The sequence below is a fragment of the Anguilla anguilla genome, chromosome 13, assembly GCF_013347855.1.
Source record: "Anguilla anguilla isolate fAngAng1 chromosome 13, fAngAng1.pri, whole genome shotgun sequence".
NCBI lineage: Eukaryota > Metazoa > Chordata > Actinopteri > Anguilliformes > Anguillidae > Anguilla > Anguilla anguilla.
The window spans coordinates 17629441-17652010 of record NC_049213.1 but is presented as its reverse complement, the minus strand read 5'-3'; the positions used below and the strand labels follow the sequence as shown (position 1 = coordinate 17652010).

The 22570-nt window shown below is 43.8% G+C and overlaps 1 protein-coding gene across 1 annotated transcript in view; it reads left to right on the top strand.

The window, feature by feature from the left end:
• megf6b (multiple EGF-like-domains 6b) overlaps positions 1 to 22570 on the top strand; it is a 37480-nt gene that overhangs the window by 7237 nt on the left and 7673 nt on the right. The window contains 16 exon segments of the mRNA XM_035387325.1: positions 10595 to 10717; positions 14103 to 14225; positions 15835 to 15960; positions 16672 to 16794; positions 17267 to 17389; positions 17919 to 18056; positions 18359 to 18481; positions 18965 to 19087; positions 19511 to 19687; positions 20012 to 20143; positions 20241 to 20369; positions 20450 to 20578; positions 21181 to 21315; positions 21534 to 21668; positions 21965 to 22090; positions 22382 to 22513. Coding sequence (XP_035243216.1) covers positions 10595 to 10717; positions 14103 to 14225; positions 15835 to 15960; positions 16672 to 16794; positions 17267 to 17389; positions 17919 to 18056; positions 18359 to 18481; positions 18965 to 19087; positions 19511 to 19687; positions 20012 to 20143; positions 20241 to 20369; positions 20450 to 20578; positions 21181 to 21315; positions 21534 to 21668; positions 21965 to 22090; positions 22382 to 22513 — 2097 coding nt within the window.

Here is a 22570-nt window from a genome sequence, read left to right as displayed (position 1 = left end):
TAGCTATATATGACAGGCAATTTTTTGAAGTGTGTACTTTCCACTAAAGACCTCCAGATTTGATTCCTGATTTGATTCCTGTCCTGTGCAGTCAAACAGGATAACTGGGCTGTGCAATGTTTGTGACATTTTGTGGCGGACATGTTTCTATGTTTGGAGTGCAATGGCTGAGCTACTTCAGAACAATCTGAGCCTTCCTGTATCTGAGACACAATCGGGGGCTCAGCACTGAATAGGACCCTCCAGTCACTTTATAAGGTGCTATAAAGCATGCCAGAAAACCTTTGTGTGTTTGTGTGTGTGTTTGTGACACATCGCCTCTAAGTCATTGCAGGTCCAGGCAGATCCATGAGTCCCATGTGTAGGTGTACATTCTCCTTCATGATTATATGTCCAGCCTGGATCCTTGGTGACAGTTAAGGGAGTGTGAGCTGATGAAAGCCTTGGTGACATCATCCTCATTGAGTGACATGTCAGCCTCATGTCATTCCTGACAGTACGGTTGTAGTGGGATCCAGTGTTGTTCCAAATTGCACAAACAAATCTTTTTCAAACAATTAACTTTTAAACTCGGTACATATCAAACTTCCAATGGTATGTACTGAATCTGAGAAATGCATGTATTGAATCAAGCACTCAATAGTGTGTGAGGGTGCACATTATACTATTAGGCCTTAAGAAATAATATAGAATTGTATATTTGTTGCACTCCTGTCCTCACTAGAAATAAAATCTGGAATGCTCCCACCATTCTCCTTAGTTAAGGAATCAGTATTCAAAAGTAGTGTCCATCGCACAATTTTCACGTGTCCAACAGGAGGCCATTAGAAAGGCCAGGGTCCTGTTTGTTTTCTCATCTGGTTGGAAAGGAATTCCAAGACGCAATAAGTGATACAGACTGACGTTTCAGTGTTTTTTTGTTGTTGTCAGGACAGCTATCTTTCTAAAGTGCATCTGTCAGCTAAAGATGGACAGGAAAAAGCTTTCTGTTGAATGTTTCGAACATCTTTCAGCGAGTTCTTTATCTCCGGACTGCCGTGCTTCAGTGGAATTTGCACAAGAAACATTCATGGGCCTTTTGCACCTGCTGAGAGTACTTATCGCTTATTGCTGCCAGACAACAGGGCTGTCCCACACTGGCTGCTGAATTAAATACACTGAGGGAATAATGTAGGTATTACTGGGCCACAACTGGCTGCTAACAGATTAGCAAAGGTTGTTTGATCCTAACACAACCAACAGTGTACCAAAGTTGGCCTCTTCTACTACCTCGACCACTTCCACCAGCATCCTGCACTAAGGCCTGCTGTGGTCTGGCCTGGCTCTTGCCTCACCAAAGGCAGCTCTCTTCTGGGTCTCCTCTCTCTTCAGTCTTATTCTTTTTTTGGGGTTCTCTTTTGTTACACAGCCTTATTCTGATAAGAAATTTCCATTCTTTGTGGTCCTGATGTAATGTGGTCATTAACCATTCAAAAAGTTGAGTTGAACAACATCAGTGTGACTGGGCAGTTGCATTATTAAATTATGTATTAGTAGACACCCTTATTCAGATCTTAAAATGCTTACTTTTGCTTTACACACACACTCACACTCGGTGGATATTTATGGAGCAATTCAGAGCAAGCACCTTGTTCAAGGGTACACTGGCCCCTCATGGCAATTTAACCAGCAGCTTCTGATCTACAAGGCCAGTTACCTAACGAGTGTAATACAGAGCAGCTATTTGCCCTTTTTTGCTTTTGCAACAAACAGGAAATCCTCATTCCTAATACCCTCACCTTTTCGGGAGATGATTGGGAGCTGGAGCTCCAGTGTCCGTCTCTCCATGTTGAAACAGCATACCAACGACAGCCCTGTGTGTGTTCTCCCGGTCGGCCTTTCCCGCACTTCCTAATCTCTCCTAATTGTGGAAAGTACCTGCTGTGTATCGCTTGGACTCACCTCATTAGACATCTTACAGCTGCAATGATGAAAACTTGCAGCTGATTACGCTCTGGGGGTCACACGTATCAAATGCATTTGAGTTTAATCTGACAGACGTTTGCAAAACATTATTAGCAAACAGTCTCTGGTTCAGATCTCCTGTTCTAAATACCTCTGTGAAGCGTACACCTCTACTTACCCATCTTTCCCATTCTTTTTGACTGTTCATCACCTCTCTTCCCTATCTCCCCTTCTCTACACTTATCTCTTGGTCTCATTAACCCATTCGCAGGCCATCCAAAAAATGTTGACAACGGTTACTTCTGGTTCATTTATTTTCTAACCCAGAATACGTATTTACGTCAGTAGGGGCCATGCAGAGTCAATTTAACATGACCTTTCAATGTTTTACATAATTTATGGCTATAATTGCCCTAATCAATCACAGGAAGTTTATCTACAGGGAAAACAGTGTCAACAGACTCAAAGAATCCTTCAGTGCTTGCCTCTGGCATATTGAACTTTAAGAGCCAGCAGAGATAATTTTCCAAAAAACTGAATTATTTACAGTACAAGCATACCTGGGCATATTTGTTTGTCATTCAACGTGCATGCCAATTCCTTTGGACTAAAGTGTACACACATTTCAGTGTATGAAGTGAATGTAAATTTATAGTATCAAGGAATTATTTTTATTCAAAGAGAGGTTCAAGAATTACTAAGTTATGTTACAAAATGTTGATTGAATCAAAGTTTGATTCCTGATCGGATTTCAGCATTTCAGTTTCTAACATTTAATGCGCCGGTACTCCAGGTATGTGTTTTCAGAATCCACTACATCTCAGTTAACTCTTGTAATACGATTTCAACTGCAGACTTTAAACAAGAAAAACATTTTAGCATAACAATATCTGGGAAATGTATTTCTCCATTTTTGGAATTTTAGAACCAGCTTCCTGTTTCTTCTGGGGTGGTGCTACAGTAAATCAGAGGCCTCTGGTCACGGGGTCAGAGGTCAGGGGTCATACTGTCTGCATCTTGTATCTTGTCAAATTGCCATGGTGCTAGCCAGAGACAAAGTGACGGCCCATTCTTTGACAGTGAAGGTGACACAAGCAGAATCTGATACCCTCCTTTATGAGATGAAAGCCCACAGAACATGAACCCGGAGTGAGGAATTAGGGCTCTTTTCTACCCTGCTGCCTTGCTGTTAAACCAACAGCTCCTTTGACCCTTCCGAGAGTCCACCTGCTGAGAGTGCGGTCACACGCAAACCAGACCCCAGCGGGTGATCCACCCGCTTCATACAGACCCCCAGCAGCCCACCCATCCGAACACCAGCTGTCATCCGAGATCACTGGGGCATGAGTCTGCAGTGACGCCAAAGGGGATCACTCACCTTTTACCTCCTCATCGGACCCAGATCATTTTAGATGTGTTGGAGTCAAATGCAGTCTGTCTGTGGATAGCAGGAGCTCAGATGATGCTGGTTATATCTGTGGAGATTAGGAGATCTGATTAAGTTCAGTATAGCTGTCAGCAGGAGATATCACATGTACATGGGGATATCTGTGGATCAGACTAAGTTGGCTACAGTCATGATCAAGAGATTAGATAAAGCTGGTTATACCTGTGGAGATTAGGAACTTGGATGAGGCTGATTGTAGCTAAAATCAGGGGATCCGATGAAGGAGGCTGTGGCTGTGAGATGTGAAATCAGGAAACCTTGTTTATTTCTGGTTTTTCAGGTCTGGCCTTTGGGTGCTGAGACCTTCATCTGTTCTGAGATTTCAATGCAGACAGATGGAGTGGAGATTTCTGGGATATCATGATGTACATGGTATGAGTGAGTGATCCTGGGATTCTCCACACACCCCTGTTTATCTAAACAGTCTTATGATGAAGAGAGTACCATGCATCATGTGGGAGATGTTTCCCAGCTGTAGTTTTTTGCTCTGTGCTATTTCATGAAAAAAAGTCTTATCTGTCAAAATAGCTTGTATTACATCTTACAGACCCCAGGTGCAGAACACAAGCACCAAAATTCTAATATAGCATGAAGACATATAGCATTAATTTTCAGGCTAGTTTGTCCCCTGTAGGATAAAAGCATCATGATCTCTTCATTGGAAATGTCAAGGAAATGAAATGAAATGAAAACCTTTCATTACCTGAATATTTCTGACCAGAGAGATTAATAGAATCTAAGACCTTAGTGTTAGTGGAGAATGATATAATTTTTCACGTCCAAAGGGAGATCCCACCCTATCATTCCAGCCCTCCAAATGCTGGTCTGTCTCCTAAGATCAAGGAATCATGAGCCTACTGATTCATAGAACATTTGGTCTCATATGCACAAAATAGAAAAATAAGTTAAAAAACAAAATGCTGTACTATGTAATCTCTCATTCCATCTCTTTTAAGCACTGTAGATACAGAGTAATATTAGGACCTAGAACCGGGTAGCTGATACACTGACTTTGGAACGTTCCTTCCCAGATCACTCAATGACCAGTTAAGGAGAGGGGAAAGTTTAAAACCAGAGAGACCTTCTGGAATTCACCATGACCTCTCTGTCACACCCAGGGTAGGCAGACCCTAGCTGGGCATCTCCCAAGGCCAGAGGTCAAACAGTCAGGCCCTGACGAATACCACGGGGGCACTGCTCATGTAGAGGGTCAGGGGTCAAACTGAGGGGTCTAAGTAGAGATTTGTATTATCTGCAGCATTGATCACAAGGGCAGAGGTCCACAGTCTCCATGTCTTTGAATCGATCGTAGAAACCACCCAGACCCATATTCATTTATGCCTCATGAAGAAAGTAACATTAAAAGGTCCATTTATGCTCTTGACCACTGCAAGATTGAAATGTATATGTACACTCCATGGCAAAAGTGAGATTAAATATTCAACTCACAGCCAAAGTACATTCAACATGTTCATGCCCAATGGCGAAAGTGCATGTACTTGTGTTTACACACCATCTATTACACCATACAACGAAAATGTGAAAAAACCTCAAATAAAGAATGCTTTCAATGGGGTCAAACTGACATTAGACATTTTCTCTGTCTGTCGACACAGGGCACAGCAGGGCGGTCAGAGGTCATGTTTATTGTTCTCTATTAGAATGTCACAACAATGAAACTGATTGGTATTCTATTCTATTTTAGCAAAAGCCATTTAACCCTTTCTGACTCTCCATCCTCATACTTTTTTCCAGTTTGTACCAGTTAATTAATTTGCCTTTTTAATTACTCAGCTACTCTACTTTTTAGAGATATCAATTAAATTGTTTATCATTAATTTGTCAGTTTTGGTGGATTTGTTTACATTTCTGGTGACAGGTGGTCACAAAGGTTAATTTTCACACTCCAAATACCAGAGTTCCATTCAGAACTAAGCTATTACTAGGAGCAGTTTGAGTCCTTATTTTTCTTATAAGATAATCCAGAGGTAGTGTATTTTGCAGAAAGATGACTACCGAGAGACAACCAGCAATGTCTTCTGACATGGTAATATTGAGCACCATATCAAACCTAGTTTTAAAGACGCTTTTTGGATTTTAGGTGCTTGCTCTTTCGCCTTCGGCTTGCAAGTTCCTGTTTGTGCATCATTGCATTTTAATTTTTGTCAGGATTGTCACACCACTGGTTGAAAATAGTATACTGTATGGAGGAGCAATTACAGAATGCAAACACATTGAATTAATATTTCTACAAAAAAGTCATCATGAAAAGGTATCAAATATGGCATTTTTAATATGAAAAAAATGAATGATTGACACTGACTGCATTATCTTTACTTTGCAGATTCAGTCATCAAATTTCTCTATCTGACTTACGTGACTATCAAGTAATTCTGGTTAAAATGGGACAAGTTTAAGATAATCTAATGCAAACATATGATGTTCACACACAGCACAATATATACCAGTTCATGGTTAAGTATACAATTTTATTGGTTGAGAGGGTGTAGATTCATTTTCTATAGCCCGCAGGAAAAACTGTATTTAGAAACACTGATGTAGTAAGGGGAGGGGGAGGGCGTGTTGTATGGCATAAAAAGAGACGACTGAGTGAATGATAAGGCTGATTTGCTGATGGGTCTCTTTTTTGGGATCAGTCATTTGTCTGCATGCATCTTGTCAACACATGCCCTGGGAAACGAAACAGTCGAACAGAAGACAGCTGTTTTGAAAGACAAATATGTGGGGAATTTGGGCACATTCTGTCTGTGTAAGCTCTTCACATGAGAACTCTTAGACAAACACTCTATTGTCTATTGTTTTCCTTATTTCAAGAGTCAGACCTGAAAACTGTTAATGAGTTTTTTTTCTCACTTACCCAGTACTTAGTTTCACTTTGCTTTGTATCCTTAATAATTAGTTTAATTTAAATACTGTCATAAATGTTACGATTGACCAAATATATTTTGTCATACTAGGTTGAGGTAAAGCTTTGTAGCAAGAGAACTGGTATATATATATATATATATCTATTGGAAATGGTATATTATACTGATATAGTACCAGCACATGCCCCTCATGTCTTGACCAGGGGCCCATCCGCTCTCAGAATATCTGTATACCTGGAGTAGCTTTAGTTTGGGATTAAGAATAGATAAATATATATTTGTGACTACCTTCCAAGCCAGCTGCATTGTGATTGCAGTATATTTTAAGAGCTGTTTTCCAGTACAGTACTTTATCAAAGCTCCTTTACCACAGTTTATGGGTCAGTTCTAGGCCTACTCTTGTCATTTAAATGTTTGAGAGGAAATACTTTAAATGGCACATCTGATTTTCCAAGGAACCAAAAGAACCGCTCCCTGTGAAAATCTGTCCACAATTAAACGGCTGCAAAGGAAACACACACCAATTACAACCCCTTGGTCACAAGTGGATAGGATTAGTGATTGAAGCTTCTAGAAATAACTTTTCTGTTCACTTCTTCATCTCCTGTCATTAATTTTCACACATCGAATGCCTGTAATGTAACATTGTGGTTAACTTGTGGTTTTCACAGCTTGCTGGTGCTCACGCACAGTTTTTTGCTCAAGTTATTTTAAAGAAGTGATTTGAGTCCTGTATAATAGTAGAGTTGTGTGTTTCATTGGAATGTAACAAAAGTGGGTTTGGTGCCCAAGGTCCAAGGTGAGCAGATCCACAGAGAGCTACTCTTCTGAAAACAGTTCAGTGAACGCCAGAGAAAACTGTTCAGTGCACTCTAAGGATGACGCTGACCTGGAGCACAGTAGATTATATTAGTGAATTCATAGATTCATTGATTTTTTAAAAATGGTGAAAGCAAGTATTTATATTTGTCAGACTTTGGAAATCTTCTTTCTAAAAGGACTACAGCTTACAACACTGGGGCTATGGCCCGAATAGAGACTGAGTTGAGGCTATCACTATAGAGGCTAAGTCTAGTGCACAGCCTCTGCTAAACCGGTTAAATGCTGACACACTGTCCAGAGGCTAGAGTACAGACTGTGCTGTGGCACAAAGTGGGCAAAAAGCCCTGCTGTCTGTGAGCAAAATGCTGAACCTGAACTGCTGCAATAAACTTAATGATGATCATTTGTAAAAATGCATTAGAATACATTTAACAAAATGCATTACAATACATTTAACAAAAAAAATGGAATTTGTTACATTTTTTGTAAAAGATTATTTCTTATCATTACTGCAGGGACTACAGAGTAGCCACAACAAAGATAATTAAACAAGGACTAAGGAAGAGGTCTACCTCTGGTGTGGCCGTGAGCTTAGTTAACCATAGATGACAGACAGACAGATAGGGCAGTGCTCTGAAGACAGGTTTCTGTGAGTGATGGGTTAATGCATCAGCACGTGGTCTGCTGATAGCGTACACATTTTTCTTGGCCCAGAGTGTCAGCAGTGAAGTGTTACTGTAATGATGATCTCAGAAGTCATACTACACACCTATGGAGATTAAACCTCTGTCCTGCCATGTACCTCAATCTTGTTGGGACCATGTACTATAACTGGTAAAATATTTATGTAGAGCTTATGACAAAAAACATTTGAATATCCAATCGGTGAATTCTGACTGACCTTTTTTCTCCAGTGTGATCGCATTTGACCTTGATCATAAAATCAACCCACAAGGAAATAAAGTATTACATTTTGTTTTGCTGATTACAATTTATATCAACTGAAAATCTGAACGATTCTGGAAGGATCTGAAGGTAGATTCTGTTGATAATCTTAAATTCCTCTCAAGCTCAGATCTGAGATTTATTGTCTTTATTGACTGTAACTGGGATTCCAGACCATTAACCATTAAAAGGGAATGGTGATTTACATTTCAGTGTGCCTGAGGTACCTCGAACAGGTGAATAAAGAACAAAACTTCAAGGTCACTTTGGGTCTGAGCACCTGTACACCAGGGCCTCTCCATCTCATTGTATCTCTTTATTACTAGCGCAATGCCTTAGGTGGGAGATACTGTATCACTGACCTGGAATAAGTTCACTATATTAAAGGTTTTTACAGCTCCCCCTCAAGGTCAAAGATGAAAAATATAGGTTTCTCTGAGATTACCAGGATCAGGGAAGTACTGTAGGGCATGAAAGCTGACCTACAGTGGAGCAGAGAGAAAAATCCCAGTACTGCCCCTTGGGGTCAGGGGTGGGTGTAGCCCGTTTCCAAACAGTCAGGCGACCCACTCATGATTTCAGAGGTCACTGGGGTCATCATCATGCAGACCATCTGTAATAATGTGATGTATTAGAAGAATTTGAAATTGGTTTCATTATCCCCCCCGACCTCACTCTGAGAGTGCCATTGCCCGTTGGTCATCTCTCCTTAGTTACATGCAACACTGATTTGGACCTGCAGCAAAACTCATCTCAATATCTAGCCTTTATCTGAATGTATGAAAATGAGCAAAATGTGTTTTCACCTTTCTCAATAAACAATAACTACTGCAGTTAGATTCATGAGGTCTGTTAATTGTTTATTTGAAACAGGATGGAGGAAAAATGTGAAATAACTGTAATAAATAAATAAAATAGCCCACTTAAGTTCAACGTAATCTGAACGCAGCTGAGACAGAGTAGTTATACCATAATAAACCATAATTGTTAACAAAGCATTTGGCCAGCCTGCCTCCCCTGTGTACAAGTTTACTTCTTCATTCAGAATTCTTCATGCTACAAAGAATACAAGAATGCAAGAATGAGGGTATATCGCAGGAGCCGCACTCTAACTTTGGGGGTGGGACTGACCAAAGAGTTTGATTGCGCAAAGGCCTGAATTGGAGAAACGGTTGGGTGTGGTGGTGGCGATGTTGGCGGCTGCTGCCATCATCCCTCGAGAGGGGTCCTGGGCAGTCTAACCTCAGTACACCGTGTGTGGTGGGGCGTGTCTTCTTGTCATCGCTCTCAACCTCCGCCCTTCACACTCCAGTCCCCACGGCCCGTCCTTCGCCTTATAATCGGAATGGACAGGGCCTTCGTGACCTCACATGCTGTAGACCCTGACCTTTGACCACCCCGCCCGCTGTGCTCAATCTTGCGCACAAAACTCAGCAACGTGTGAGAGGCTTCAAGTTCGTACGAAATCCCGTCGCCGATGAAACTTTGCTGGGGGAAAAATAAACCGCACCAGAACTGACACACGCGGGAGACCCCAGAGGGCCCCTTGTTTCCCCCCAATGAACAAGAGTTCATGGGGCGTTCATGTCATATGGCATTTAGCGTAATTACCATCTTCCAACCAGTAAATAGCATTCATGTCAACATCCAACTGGTAATTATAACTAGGAATTGGGTATTTCAGTAAAAATAATATAGAAGTGTCTGACGATCATACTAGGATTGGATGCCTCAACTCAACCAAAGCCCATCGTTCAAGATAAATAAGTCCTAATTTAGTGATGTGTTGATCATGGACCCTATTTTTTTTATGCAGCCAACTCTACCTATCTTAAAACCATAGCTGACTGCTATATAACTATTCATTTGGTGAGCAAATTTACACTTGTTGCAAGTGTCAGTTTCAACAGGTAACAGATCATCTTGCATCTTCCATCGTTGCCACAGCTATCTTCCATCCCATAGGACAGGAACAGGCCCCAGATTAGTCAAAGGGCCAGCAGCTTATTGGAAGGTGTGTGTGTGTGTGAGAGAGAGAGAGAGCGAGAGAGAACCAGCCCCAAACATACACAGTACTAATTATGACATCCATAATCCACAATGAATTACAGTACAGGAATTCAGAATTCCAACTTCAGCGCAAGTAGATAGTATATAATCTCTGCCACTGACCCAGGGATCAGACTGTTTTCGAGGGGTGAATAAGTGAATTGAGAGTAAGATTGAGAGGCTGTATGTTTAAGTTAAACATAAAGCTTTTAGGGGTTTTTGGTGAAGGGTAGGATGGTCATACACAGGCTCTGCTTTCTCTCAGTTAATATGTTTGCGATGACAGTGAGGGTTTCACCATGTTTGGTTTCCCTTGAGGTCTGCAGTAGGTCAGCATGCCGCTCAACGATTTATTCAATGTCAGTGGCTCTCTGATCGACACACAGTGTCAGTGTTTGTGAGACTTACTCTGAGTGTCCGTGGCTATAGTGTCAGTGGCCAGCGGTTGAGCTGCAGTTCCAGTGCTTCTCTGGCTGATTTCTCCCCGCTGTCTTTTCAGATGTGAACGAGTGCGAGGAGACTAACGGAGGCTGTGAGGCTCTGTGCTGCAACACCATTGGCAGCTTCTACTGCAAATGCCCCAGTGGCCAGGAGCTGAAGGAGGATGGCAAGACATGTCAGGGTGAGTCCCACTACTCTTATTACCTCCAATACTGTCATTACATCCTTATGGCCATTGCTCTCATTATCCACAATCCCCATTTGTCCAATAACATTCATTGCCCATTACTCACACTATTTCCTCATTAGAAGTATACAACAGAAGGCCCCATCCTGTTCCAAGCAAGCAGCGCTCCTGTTGTAAATGTGGTGCCTTCAGTGCACATTCAGCAGCCTTCTGTATGACACTGATGGCTTCCAGGAAGTAGCCATGTAGTCATTCAGCGGCTATTTACAACCATGCACAGAATGTTTCCAAAACAGTTTGTAAAAAATGCACTTAAGCTCATAAAATCTTCACATTAAATCTTTATGTCAGCATGGTTCCCATTAAGAGAATATTTTTAGCTGTTAAAATGTCAAATGTTTTGTTTGCTGCACATACTTTTTAACTGTCCCTGATTTGTGAGCCTCTGGAAGTTGTAGAATGTGTGGGAAGGATAGGAGTATCCTCCTAATAAAGGGAGTAATAGCTCCAAGATGATTATTTGGAACATTGCTACTCTAGATTGATATTTCTAATGATGTCACTGACCAGTAGCGTCTTGCCTGTGGGCGCCAAGCCTAAGGAGTGCGAGGCTGCAGTGAACGTGGTGTCCAGGGTTCAGCCAGGAAACTGTAGCTCCCTGTAATTACTGCACCAGTCTCTGCCCCTCACACAAACTTTATGAAAGCCACTTTACCTTCGAGGCAGTGCAATCAAGCATCATACTGATTCAAGCTGTCAGAAAGCATCTGTCATTAAATTACTGGTGTTGAACCATTTCAGTCTTTGCATTTGTGATAACCGTCTGTTAGCTCAGATATTTGTTTCTTTTCATTTCTGCCTGGCTGTTTTGTCACCTCAAATTTATTTTAAAAAAATTTCTTTGCATGAGGGTCAACAACAATGACCCTGAAATCGCTATGGTTTCACAGTCACATTCCCAGGAATTACCAGTTCACTACACATGAGACAGGAGTCTATGTGTTCAGACCTGCTATGTTTCTGGGATGTCTGCCGCAGCCTGTATTTGAGGTCATTTGAGGTCATTTCTGTTAGGGGCTATATGGTGTGGTGAAGGTGGTGGTGTGGTGATCCACAATCTTGCTGGTTTATAACACAGCCCAGTAAAGTTTTTTTCTGCCACTGAGATAACCTCTGAACATTGGAAGTTTGTGATCAGCACAATTGTGGTTTTGGGGTGGAGCTGAAGAAAACAATCCATTTTCAGGCTTTTTTCAAACCCATAAAGTTGGAATCTGCCTTTCACAAAAGTATTTAAGGTTAATTGTAGCACAGGTTTTGGCATCTGGAAGAGATGACTTCTGTGGGTCACTGAGCATAGACATTCCTGAGACCTGAAGACAAGGAGGCTGTAGACAGATGCTGGAACCCAGATGCTGTGGGTTAGAGGTGCATAGTGGCTGTGGGGTTGGGCTATTTGAGGTGTACAGTGACTGCTCTCGAAAGGACTGATTGCTTCCTTCAGCATCTATAACAGGATGCATGTAGATGCAAAGGTCTGTACTTACTTCATATGTGTTCGTTTGACTCATTGCTGGTTTTTTCTCTAAAGTTGATCCTCCAGCAGGTGCACACTATGAAAACACAGCATTGAAATTCTTAATTTTAGTTCTCTTGAGAAAAAATTCAACCCTGAATATGACTGATAACTCAGAAATAGGGCAGTACTGAACCACTCTGCCCTTTGGAATGCACTGGAAAATGAGAGATACACGTGAGAATGAAAGAAAGATTCTGAGAGTTCCCCCTAATGTGCTGATACTACTCTGAAACTCTTCTACTCTGAGCTTCTTTGCTGTGCCAGAAACCAGGTAGATGGGAACTGGCAGGTGTTGTTGATGTAACCCAGTGGTAACCAACCCTGTTCTTGGAGATCTACCATCCTCTCAATGCAGACATTCAGCTGTTGAATGTGCTTTGTTATGGTTGGAGTGAAAACCTACAGGATGGTAGACCTCCAGGAACAGGGTTGATTACCACTGATGTAACCTCTCACTGTAAAAACTGCTCATTTGGATCCCATGGCACCTGTATGGTGTCATGCTGTTTTCTTCCCAAATTGTTCATTGGTAATACTGGAACCTGGCACTGCTGGAGTCATGGTGACTGTTAGACAGTCAGTGGTGTTTCTCGTGTGGTTCTGGAGTAGGTTTAGTCCGGCTCCAGGTACTGACAGCACCTAGTGTTCTAGATACCATCACATCAACTGCTATACCTTCTTCCATGGATATAATGGATACCACCATGGGTGCACGACACCTGAATCCAAGTAAGTGAGGCATGTCACATAGACATAGACACAGACATCACCATGTATTAAGTGGGGTAGGAGTACGTCCACACAGTAAACATAACCACCTTCTATAGACTAACCACAGCTCCATAGACTAACCTCAGCTCCATATACTTAATTCCGTCATTCAGAAGTATCCATGAAGAGATGTGTCCAAGAAGAATATGAGTCGTGATACATGGCCTTGAGCATTCATTAACTGTGATAGTATCAACTTGAATTGATTAATTAAATATTGACTCCTGCATAAGAAAAATGAAAGAAAAAACAAAGGAGCTGATCCTCTAGTTAATACAGAGAATCTGTATCTGACCAGAGACATCTCTTGAAAGGCAGGAATAAGACTGTGCTGTTTCTCAAATTCAACATTGTGAAAACAAATTCTTAGAAGTATTGATTGTTTCAATACAACTGTTCGGTGGAGTGTTTGCTGTATATGACATTGCTGGGAGATTAATGTTGGATTTGATTACCGGGGGCAAAGCAGACGAGAAAGCTACTTGGCAGGGGGGCATACCTCTGCCAGCAGTAACAGCCAGCATAGATGGGACTGAGTCACAGTTATGCAAGTCACAAATAAGTCTCAAGTCTTAACTTTCCAGTCCGAGTCAAGTTAACTTTCAAGTCCAAGTTAACAGGCAAGTTTCAGTAAGTAAATTGTTATGTTCAAGTTATATGTTCTTTGTTCCCTATAAAAATTAATGTAAACATTACTTGCAATACCTTAAGGCACTGTTAATGTGAAACCTAAATAACTGGCATTTCCTTTTTTTGTTAGTTTTGTTTTTGTTATTATTAGGGCCAAGTCAACAAAGGGGGTCTTTACATTTTTATTGTTCTAAAATGTAAAATAGATTCAGTTTATGCATTTAATTTATAATTGTAACTACACACCTTAACAGACAGCCCCAAGTGTCCAGTATTTGCCTGTCTGTCTGACAATGTGAGGTTTTGCTGTGCTCTGCTCCAATTACTTTTTTTTCCCCCTCTGAAGTCATGTCAATAGCCATGTTAACAGCAGTTCTCCTCACCTGTCCCCTCCTGCAGATGTTGACGAATGCCAGGTCCACAATGGAGGCTGCCAGCACACGTGTGTGAACACCAGGGGCTCATACCGCTGCGAGTGCAACGCGGGGTCACGGCTGCATGTCGACGCCCGCACCTGCATCGGTGAGACACGCCCGGGTCACTCGGGTCAGCTTTACCGAACCTTAAACGGGTCCTTCTCCAGCGTCCTTTCTTCCACCGCCGGTCTGGAAGCCTGGGGCCGGGTGTGGTCATAACACAGGTTATGCTTGCATTGATTTCGTATGAAAATCCTCGATTACGCTTGAAACTATGCGGAAAGTTTAGTCACAGGGTGATTTGACGCCATCACACTTATACTGTACGTACCGTAGCACATGGATTAAGCCATTGGGGTCTTTGCATTAAACCACATCAAGTTCAGTATAAGAACAGGGAGACAGATGTGACCATTGAGTGATTTGTGACATGGGTCACGTTTGTGGTTTGTGCACGCAAACTGTACACACAGGTTAACCATACTGTTACTGGTGTAAAGATCCCCTTTTCTCTAAATATATTTTATACTTTAAAATTAGAATCTTATTTCATGGGAAAGAGGTGAGACAAATGTATTTACATATTTATGATTCATATATGTTATTATTTGGCAGATTATCTTTTGGATTAAATTGAAATTATATTCAACATTTTTCTACATTCATGAATACCTTCAATGTGATTTAAAATGTGTACAATCTTGACTTCTCATGCAAAGTAATGTTCTCTTTAAATCTTGAATTCCTCTCATTTGAAGTGAGACAAGTCACATTTTATTACCACTTTTCCAGCTCATCTGATCCTAATCTTGGAAAAGAGTGGTGACGTGTTGTTTTTTTAAATAAAAATGACAGCTCATGACGGCTCCAGGCTATAGTAAGCCCTGGTGTGGCGACTGGAATGGGACGGACACAGGAAGGCTGCGTGCACGCCACATGCTATGTTCACCGCTGGCTGACCACACAGCCAATCACAGTGGACATGCAAATGACTGTCATCGGCAGAGCCCCGTGCATATCCCACATACCTGCTTTTCAGGGTCAGATACTGAATGACCCTTATAATGCGCTGAGATATTTGAGTCTGGAATATGGATAGGTAACAGCAAGAAAAATAACCACCTGCAGCCTAACAAGCGGCAAAACATTCTCATGGGAGAATTACTGTGGGAGGGGTCACAAGCACTCCTACCCTGAGTATCGTCTGGAAATTTCTTGACATATAAATTAGGAATGTGTGAAATTCATTTACTTCTGGCAAAGCACATGTCTGAAGTGTACAAAGAAAATCTCCCAAGGCAAATTAAATATGTAATTCAGTACATATTCATTATATATAAAAATGTATTAGAAATGTGCTTTTTATTTCCTTGAAACCCTTGGAACCCATGAGTTTTGTTTGCTTTTCCTGTTTTGTTGTGTGTGTTTACTTGCTTTCACTGAGCATAAGGCTGAGAGCAAACATGTTTAAATATTTCATTTCTTTTTCTCAGTCCATCTGTCTACAATAGCCAGCTGGCCTGGTTTTCCACTGGTCTATTTTTCGATCTAGTCTGTCTGCCTGTGTTTTTCAGCCTATTTACTAGTCTGCCTGTCTATGTGTCAGTCTGTCTATTTACTGCACAGTATGTGCCTTTCCCGTCTCTGCTATTATCCTGCTACCTGTTCTGTTCATTCATGTGTTCACTTGTCTGTCTGTCTGTCTGTCCGTCCAGCGGTGCACTCCTGCGCGGTCAGTAACGGGGGCTGTGAGCACGTGTGTGTTCAGCTGACCCCTGCACAGTTCCAGTGCCGCTGCAGACATAACTACGAGCTGGCCCAGGACAGCAAGCACTGCACACGTAAGTACACCCCAGCCCCCCTGTCCCGTGTGCTCTACATAACATTATACATTAGACTTACTGCCACTCACACACAGCACTGACAGATTTCTCTAGCACACAAGATCAATGTGATACAGGTATTAGTCAAATGTAAATACACTTGAAGTGAGCTCCACTGACACCTGACAACTAAAAATGCAGCTAATCACCTGGTCAGGACTAATAAATCTTGTTTCACTGTTCTCTGATCCAAGACAAATATGCTGGGTCAACCTATTATTAATATTCAGACCATCCTTTTTAAAGTATTCTTTTTTGTCATGAGGATGAGTATCAAGAGTGCTAACCACAGATATGGATAGGGCACTAAATACAACAGACATTTTAGCTGTAATGTTTATATTCAGGGCTGGTTCTAGGAAAAGGCGACCAGGGTGGTCAGGGTGGTTGCCTAGTGTGACATACATCTGGAGGGCGCCAAACAAAGGGGAAGAGTCTGAAATTGCCATTTGCATTTGTGTGTGTGTGTGTGTGTGTGTGTAAGGACTGTTGTAACAGTATACAGTAACCGTATATGTGCAATGATTTCAGTGAGTGTTGTGTATCGTTGCAGTACGCAGTGAAGAGTAGAATCGAGTGTGTGCGTGAGTGTGCGTGTGTAAGGACTGGTGTACTGTACAGTAACAGTATGTGTGCAGTGGTTTCAGTGAGTGCTGTGTATCGTTGCAGTGCGCAGTGTGTGCGAAGAGCAGAATGGAGGCTGCATGCACCGCTGTCAGAACGAGGGGGGGCGGGTTCACTGCGACTGCCACCCTGGGTACAGGCTGGCTGCGGATGGCAAGGCCTGCGAAGGTGGGGCGCCCGCCTGGCATGAGCACAGCCATCACATGACTCGCCACCTTTCATCCTGCCAACTACAGCTGCTCAGTGTCACCAGGCCTGTCCTTCTGGAACATTCTTTCACTACTGATGTTTTCTGCCATTTTTTGTATTGGAAAACTATTTAAGATATCATGAGCACTTTTCAACTATCATTATATGCTATGCTGTGAATGTATATACACTGTATGATATAATATAGGTATGGGATATGGCCCACCAATCCATAACTTGGTTCATAGCACACCTTCCTAGTTCAGAATGCTTCCGTTTTCTTGTTCATAAGTCATTACACATCGATTGATATTATTATGTTGTTTTTGTACATAGTTTTGTCATAATTAGCATTTAGGCTTCATATAGCATTTTGTAAGACTGCCGTTCAGTACTGTGGATACATAGCTGTGTGCGTGTGCGTGTGTGTGTGTGTGTGTGTGTGTGACAGACGTTGATGAGTGCCAAACAGGAGAGGCATCCTGTGCCCATGGCTGCCGCAACACTCGCGGCTCCTTCATTTGCACCTGCGACCACGCCTACGAGCTGGGTGCGGATGGCAAGCAGTGCTACAGTGAGTCCCCTCCCGTGTATACACACACACACACACACACACACGCACACACACACCTCAGCAGCACTGCCTGTCAATCACATACACCGTTCATTTACATTACACATTATTTTCCAGAGCAGCCTACACAGCTTACGCACTTTACATACAGTCCAATTATACAGGCAGATATTTAGTGAAGCAATTCAGAGTGAGTGACTTACTGAAGGGTACAGGAGCAATGCCCCTCCTGAGAAGTGAGCCTAGGTCTTTAAGCAATATACAGTACTTCTGTCTTGTATCTATAATTTAACAAATAACAGAACTTTCACTGCCATACAGTGTACACAGCATTATTGCAGAACTACAAGATATACCCACATGTAAGTATATTATGAGTACATACATACATAAGACATGTGTAAGAAATACGTACTGTATCTTTGCAGTGCAGTTGGCAGCAGTGAGACAGTGTCTGTGTGTCGGTGTTATCAGTAATAGACTGTGTGTATAGCAGTGTGTTTCCAGTCTCAGCGTGAGTCTCTGGCAGGGATCGAGATGGAGATCGTTAACAGCTGTGAGGCTGAGAACGGTGGCTGCTCTCACCACTGCCAGCACTCCACCAACGGGCCTGTCTGCAGCTGTAACCACGGCTACCAGCTGGGAGACGACTTGCGGACATGCGTGGGTAAGCAGGGAGTAGCACAGGAGCCTGGGCGTGGGTCTGGAACCCGACCCCAACCGCGGACCCACCGAGAGCAGTGCAAGCTGACCCTGTTTATATACTCTCACAGCTATAATCACACAGCCTTTTCTTATGTCACTGGAAGCCAGATGTTAGCAGTTTCAGCATTAGGGCTTACTTTCACACACGACCACTCGTACCTCCACTTCCTGTTTCACTGCCCAGAATACACCCCAGTCCTGTCACCCTGTGTGTACCCGTTCATGTACATATTCATATTTGGGTATGCGTGTTTGTTTTCGCAGATGTGGACGAGTGTGGAGCGGGGAATTCTTGTTGCGAGCAAGACTGTACCAACTACCCAGGGGGGTACGAGTGTTACTGCAGGGCAGGATATCGCCTCAATAAATCTGGCTGTGGCTGTGATGGTACGATCCAAGTTTGATTTGTTCTGACAGGAATTGCTGTCATCACTTTCATAGTAGACCTTAATCGTCCGCACATCCAAAATTGATGTTTATTCATTTTGGTTCTGTCCCAATATATAACGTAAAACCCCTCACTTTAATCTTCCATAAACTCTGAATAAGATAAGAATGAGCCATATTCATTTTTGGTGTTAGATGACAAGTGCTGTAATGGTATTGACACTGTGTTCTGGTTATGGTGTCAGCTATGGTGTTGAAATGAAGATGCTGTTGACATTAAGCTTGTAGCATTGTCACCCTGGCTGTTTGGTGGAAATGGTATTGTTGACTTGTTACAAAAGTGAGACTCACTGAGTTGTGGTTACCATAGACTTTTTAGTCTTGGTCACTCTGACCCTGGCTATATCATGGTTGCATTCTCCTTATGTGGAGCTATGATTGCTGTTCATTGGTCACGATGCCCGCGCTCACTGTGCCGTGCAGACGTGGACGAGTGTCTCTCGGAGAACGGGGGGTGTGAGCACACCTGCCAGAACAGCGCCGGGTCCTTCCAGTGCTCCTGCCACCGGGCCCACCGCCTGGACGAGGACCGGCGCTCCTGTCACCGTGAGTCCATCAGGCCCTGCTCCAGCCCCGTGCCCTGCGGACTCCAGTCAGGGAGTATGGGCAGTCTCAAGCATTCTCCTTCTTTACAGCGTGCACTGCCGTCACACCCCATGTGACCTAGATGGCTAAATATGGACCAGTTTGCACTGTGTTTGAAAACAATATGACATACCAGGTAACAGCCAATTTAATTAGCCATGAGAAAATTTGACAGTGTGTGTGGCATTCAGTTAATTCTGACTGAATTGAATTCAAATCAGCTTTTGTTTCCATTAAATATGCATTTGAAAAATACTGAAATACACAGTAATTGATAGGTGCGAAACCAAATAACATTTTTATACCAATGGGCTCAGTGAACAAGACAAACACTTTGATTACTGTACGGTATTATTGCATTAACTGTAGTAATATAACCTCCAGCACTGGAGGGGGCAGTAGAGGCCCTGGGCAGTGCCATGGAGGAGCCGGACAGGCCCCGGCTTCAGCTGACCCTGCTGCAGGACTCCAGCCATGGCCCCGGGCGCTATGGCGACTATGAGGAGGAGCCAGTGAAGCTAGGAGATCTGCGAGCAGAGAGCAGCCTGGCAGAGAAGTTTGGTGAGTGAGCAGAGAGCGAACGGCTCATTAAGGGGAGTCTAAGCCACTGTTGCTCATTAGTAGGTGCTGATTAGCTACATTACATAGCATCTGTTTAGCAGTCTTACGCAGAGCAATTTGCAAAATAAACTACATAACTGCGTTCAGTAGGTTTATGGGTTTAGGAGTCTTTATTACTTCAGAAAAGGAAATGAACATTTAGAACCAGTTAAGTGGTGCTGCTCAACCCTAATATTAGAATAATTAGCTGCCCAAACATAGTCAAATAACTATCCAGCCTATTGAGGGATTTGGCTGTCTTTCTCTCTCTCTATCTGGTCACAGTTTGTCTAAACCACACCTTTGGCCATGACTGCAGCCTGACCTGTGAAGACTGCTCCAATGGGGGGAGGTGCACTGAGGGGCGAAATGGCTGTGACTGTCCCAATGGCTGGACTGGAGTCATCTGCAACCAGAGTGAGGGTCACACACATACATGCACACACACACACATACAGAGTCCTCATAATTGACCTCCCCTCCCCCACCCTTTCCCCATCCTATGACATCACAGCCTGTCCCGAGGGGACTTTTGGCAGGAACTGCTCCTCGTCCTGCCTGTGTAAGAACGGCGCCCCCTGTGACCCAGTGACGGGGATCTGCCGGTGCCCCCCGGGAGTGAGCGGAGACCTGTGCCAGGACGGTGAGTGGGAGCTTTGAGCGCGATGCGTGCAGGAGTCAGGCAGGCGGACTCACACAGGCCCCTCCCCCTCTGCCACGCAGGCTGTCCCAAAGGCCTGTACGGGAAACAGTGCAACAAGAAGTGCAGCTGCGCCAACAACGGGCGCTGCCACCGCACCTACGGCGCCTGCCTGTGTGACCCGGGGCTCTACGGGCGCTTCTGCCACCTGCGTGAGTCACGCCCACCGCGCTGTGCCAGGGGGCATGCCTTCATTCTCTCTCTCTCTGTTCGGTCACTCTCCTTCTTTATTCTCTCTCCCTTTTTATTCACTCTCTCTCCTTCTTCATTCACTCTGTCTTCATTCACTCTCTGCCTCTTCATTCTCTCTCTCTCTCTCTCCCTCTTCATTCTCTCTCCCTTTTCATTCACTCTCTGCCTCTTCATTCTCTCTCTCTCCATCTTTATTCATTCTCTCCCTCTGTGTCTCACCTTCACTTCCTTCAAACACTGTATGGTCTCTCCCTGTCCTCTTCTGATTTTTTTCTCCTCACTCTTTCTCTCTCCTTCTGTCTCTTTCTTTCTCTGTCTAATGTAATTCCGATTTCTGTTTTTTGACACCTTTTTAAAATAAATGTGACTTTTTGAATCAGCAGTTGCTCATACGTGTTTGATGATGTCATCAGCCCGTCTGTCTTTGTCACTCTCTACTGTTTCTCTTCTGCTCTGTGGGTGTGGCTCCCTAGGCCCTTTCCTCTCTTTCTCTCTCCTCCTTGTTCTGGTTTTCCATGACTCCTCCACCGCTCCCTCATCCCTCCTCCTCCCTCACCCGCAGAGTGCCCTAAGTGGGCGTTTGGGCCCGGCTGTTCGGAGGAGTGCCAGTGTTTCCAGCAGAACACCCTGGAGTGCCACCGTAGCCATGGCACCTGCATTTGCAAGCCTGGTTACCGTGGAGAGACATGCAAGGAAGGTAAGTACAGAAAGCCACAGGGCTGTATTACAGATGTACACTACTGTTAATGCTAATGCACTCACAACTACATGAGTGCCCACTAAAACTCTACTGACTACTGCTGCTGAACTCATAAGTGCAGCACTCACAGTTACTCCTACTCACTACTGTGTACTACTCTGTACTGCTGTCCATTGGATGGTCAGTAAAATGTTTCCTCCCTTGATATCTCCCAGAATGCAGTGTGGGATTCTACGGGCTGGGCTGCAAACACAAGTGCAAGTGTCCATCGGGCGTGGTGTGCAATCATGTGACCGGAGACTGCCAGCGTCGGTGCCCGGCTGGCCGGAGAGGGGAAGACTGCGATGAAGGTGGGTGCAGCCCTGCCCAGCGCCAGCTTAGATTGAGCAGTCTGACATGAGCAGGGCGCGGGGCGGTGTGTGTGTGGCTTCCGGTGAGTGTGTGGCTTCCGGTGTGTGTGTGGATGCCGGTGTGTGTGTGGCTGCCGGTGAGTGTGTGACTGCGGGTGTGTGTGTTTCTGCCGTTGTGTGTGGCTGCAGGTGTGTGTGGCTGCTGGTGTGTGTGTGGCTGCAGGTGTGTGTGTGGCTGCCGGCGTGTGTGTGGCTGCTGGTGTGGACTCAGTCTCCTCTCTCCGCCTCTCTGACAGACTGCCCGGAGGGGAGCTTTGGGGAGGGGTGCACCCACTCCTGTGACTGTTCGGGGTCACTGTGTGACAAGGTGACCGGCCAGTGCCAGTGCCCTGCAGGGACCACTGGGGAGCGCTGTGAGAAAGGTGAGAGGGAGAATCCGGCAACATAAATGTAATGTTTTTAGACATTAAATAAATTATGCAGTAGCACATATAGAGGAAATTATTGCCATAAAATTGTGTGTCTAAACCTCTGGCATTTCTCTCTCCCTGTCTAAAATTCGAATTCAAAGATAATATGCTTTGTTGAGTAAAGAAACTGTCAAAGTTGCTAAAGTTCGCTCTCTCTCTCTCTCTCTCTCTCTCTCTCTCTCGCTCTCTCTCCCTCTCCCTCTTTTTCTCTCTCTCTCTCTCGCTCTCTCTCTCTCTCTGCAGTATGTTCAGATGGTTATTGGGGGCAGGGCTGTAAGGAGCTGTGCCCAGCCTGTGAGAATGGAGGAGTGTGTGACAAACAGAACGGCACGTGCCACTGCCCTCCTGGCTACATGGGCAGGCTGTGCCAGAACGGTGGGTACGGACGTACTAACCAATCAGATCACAGCCTGTCTCTTGTTTATCTGTATG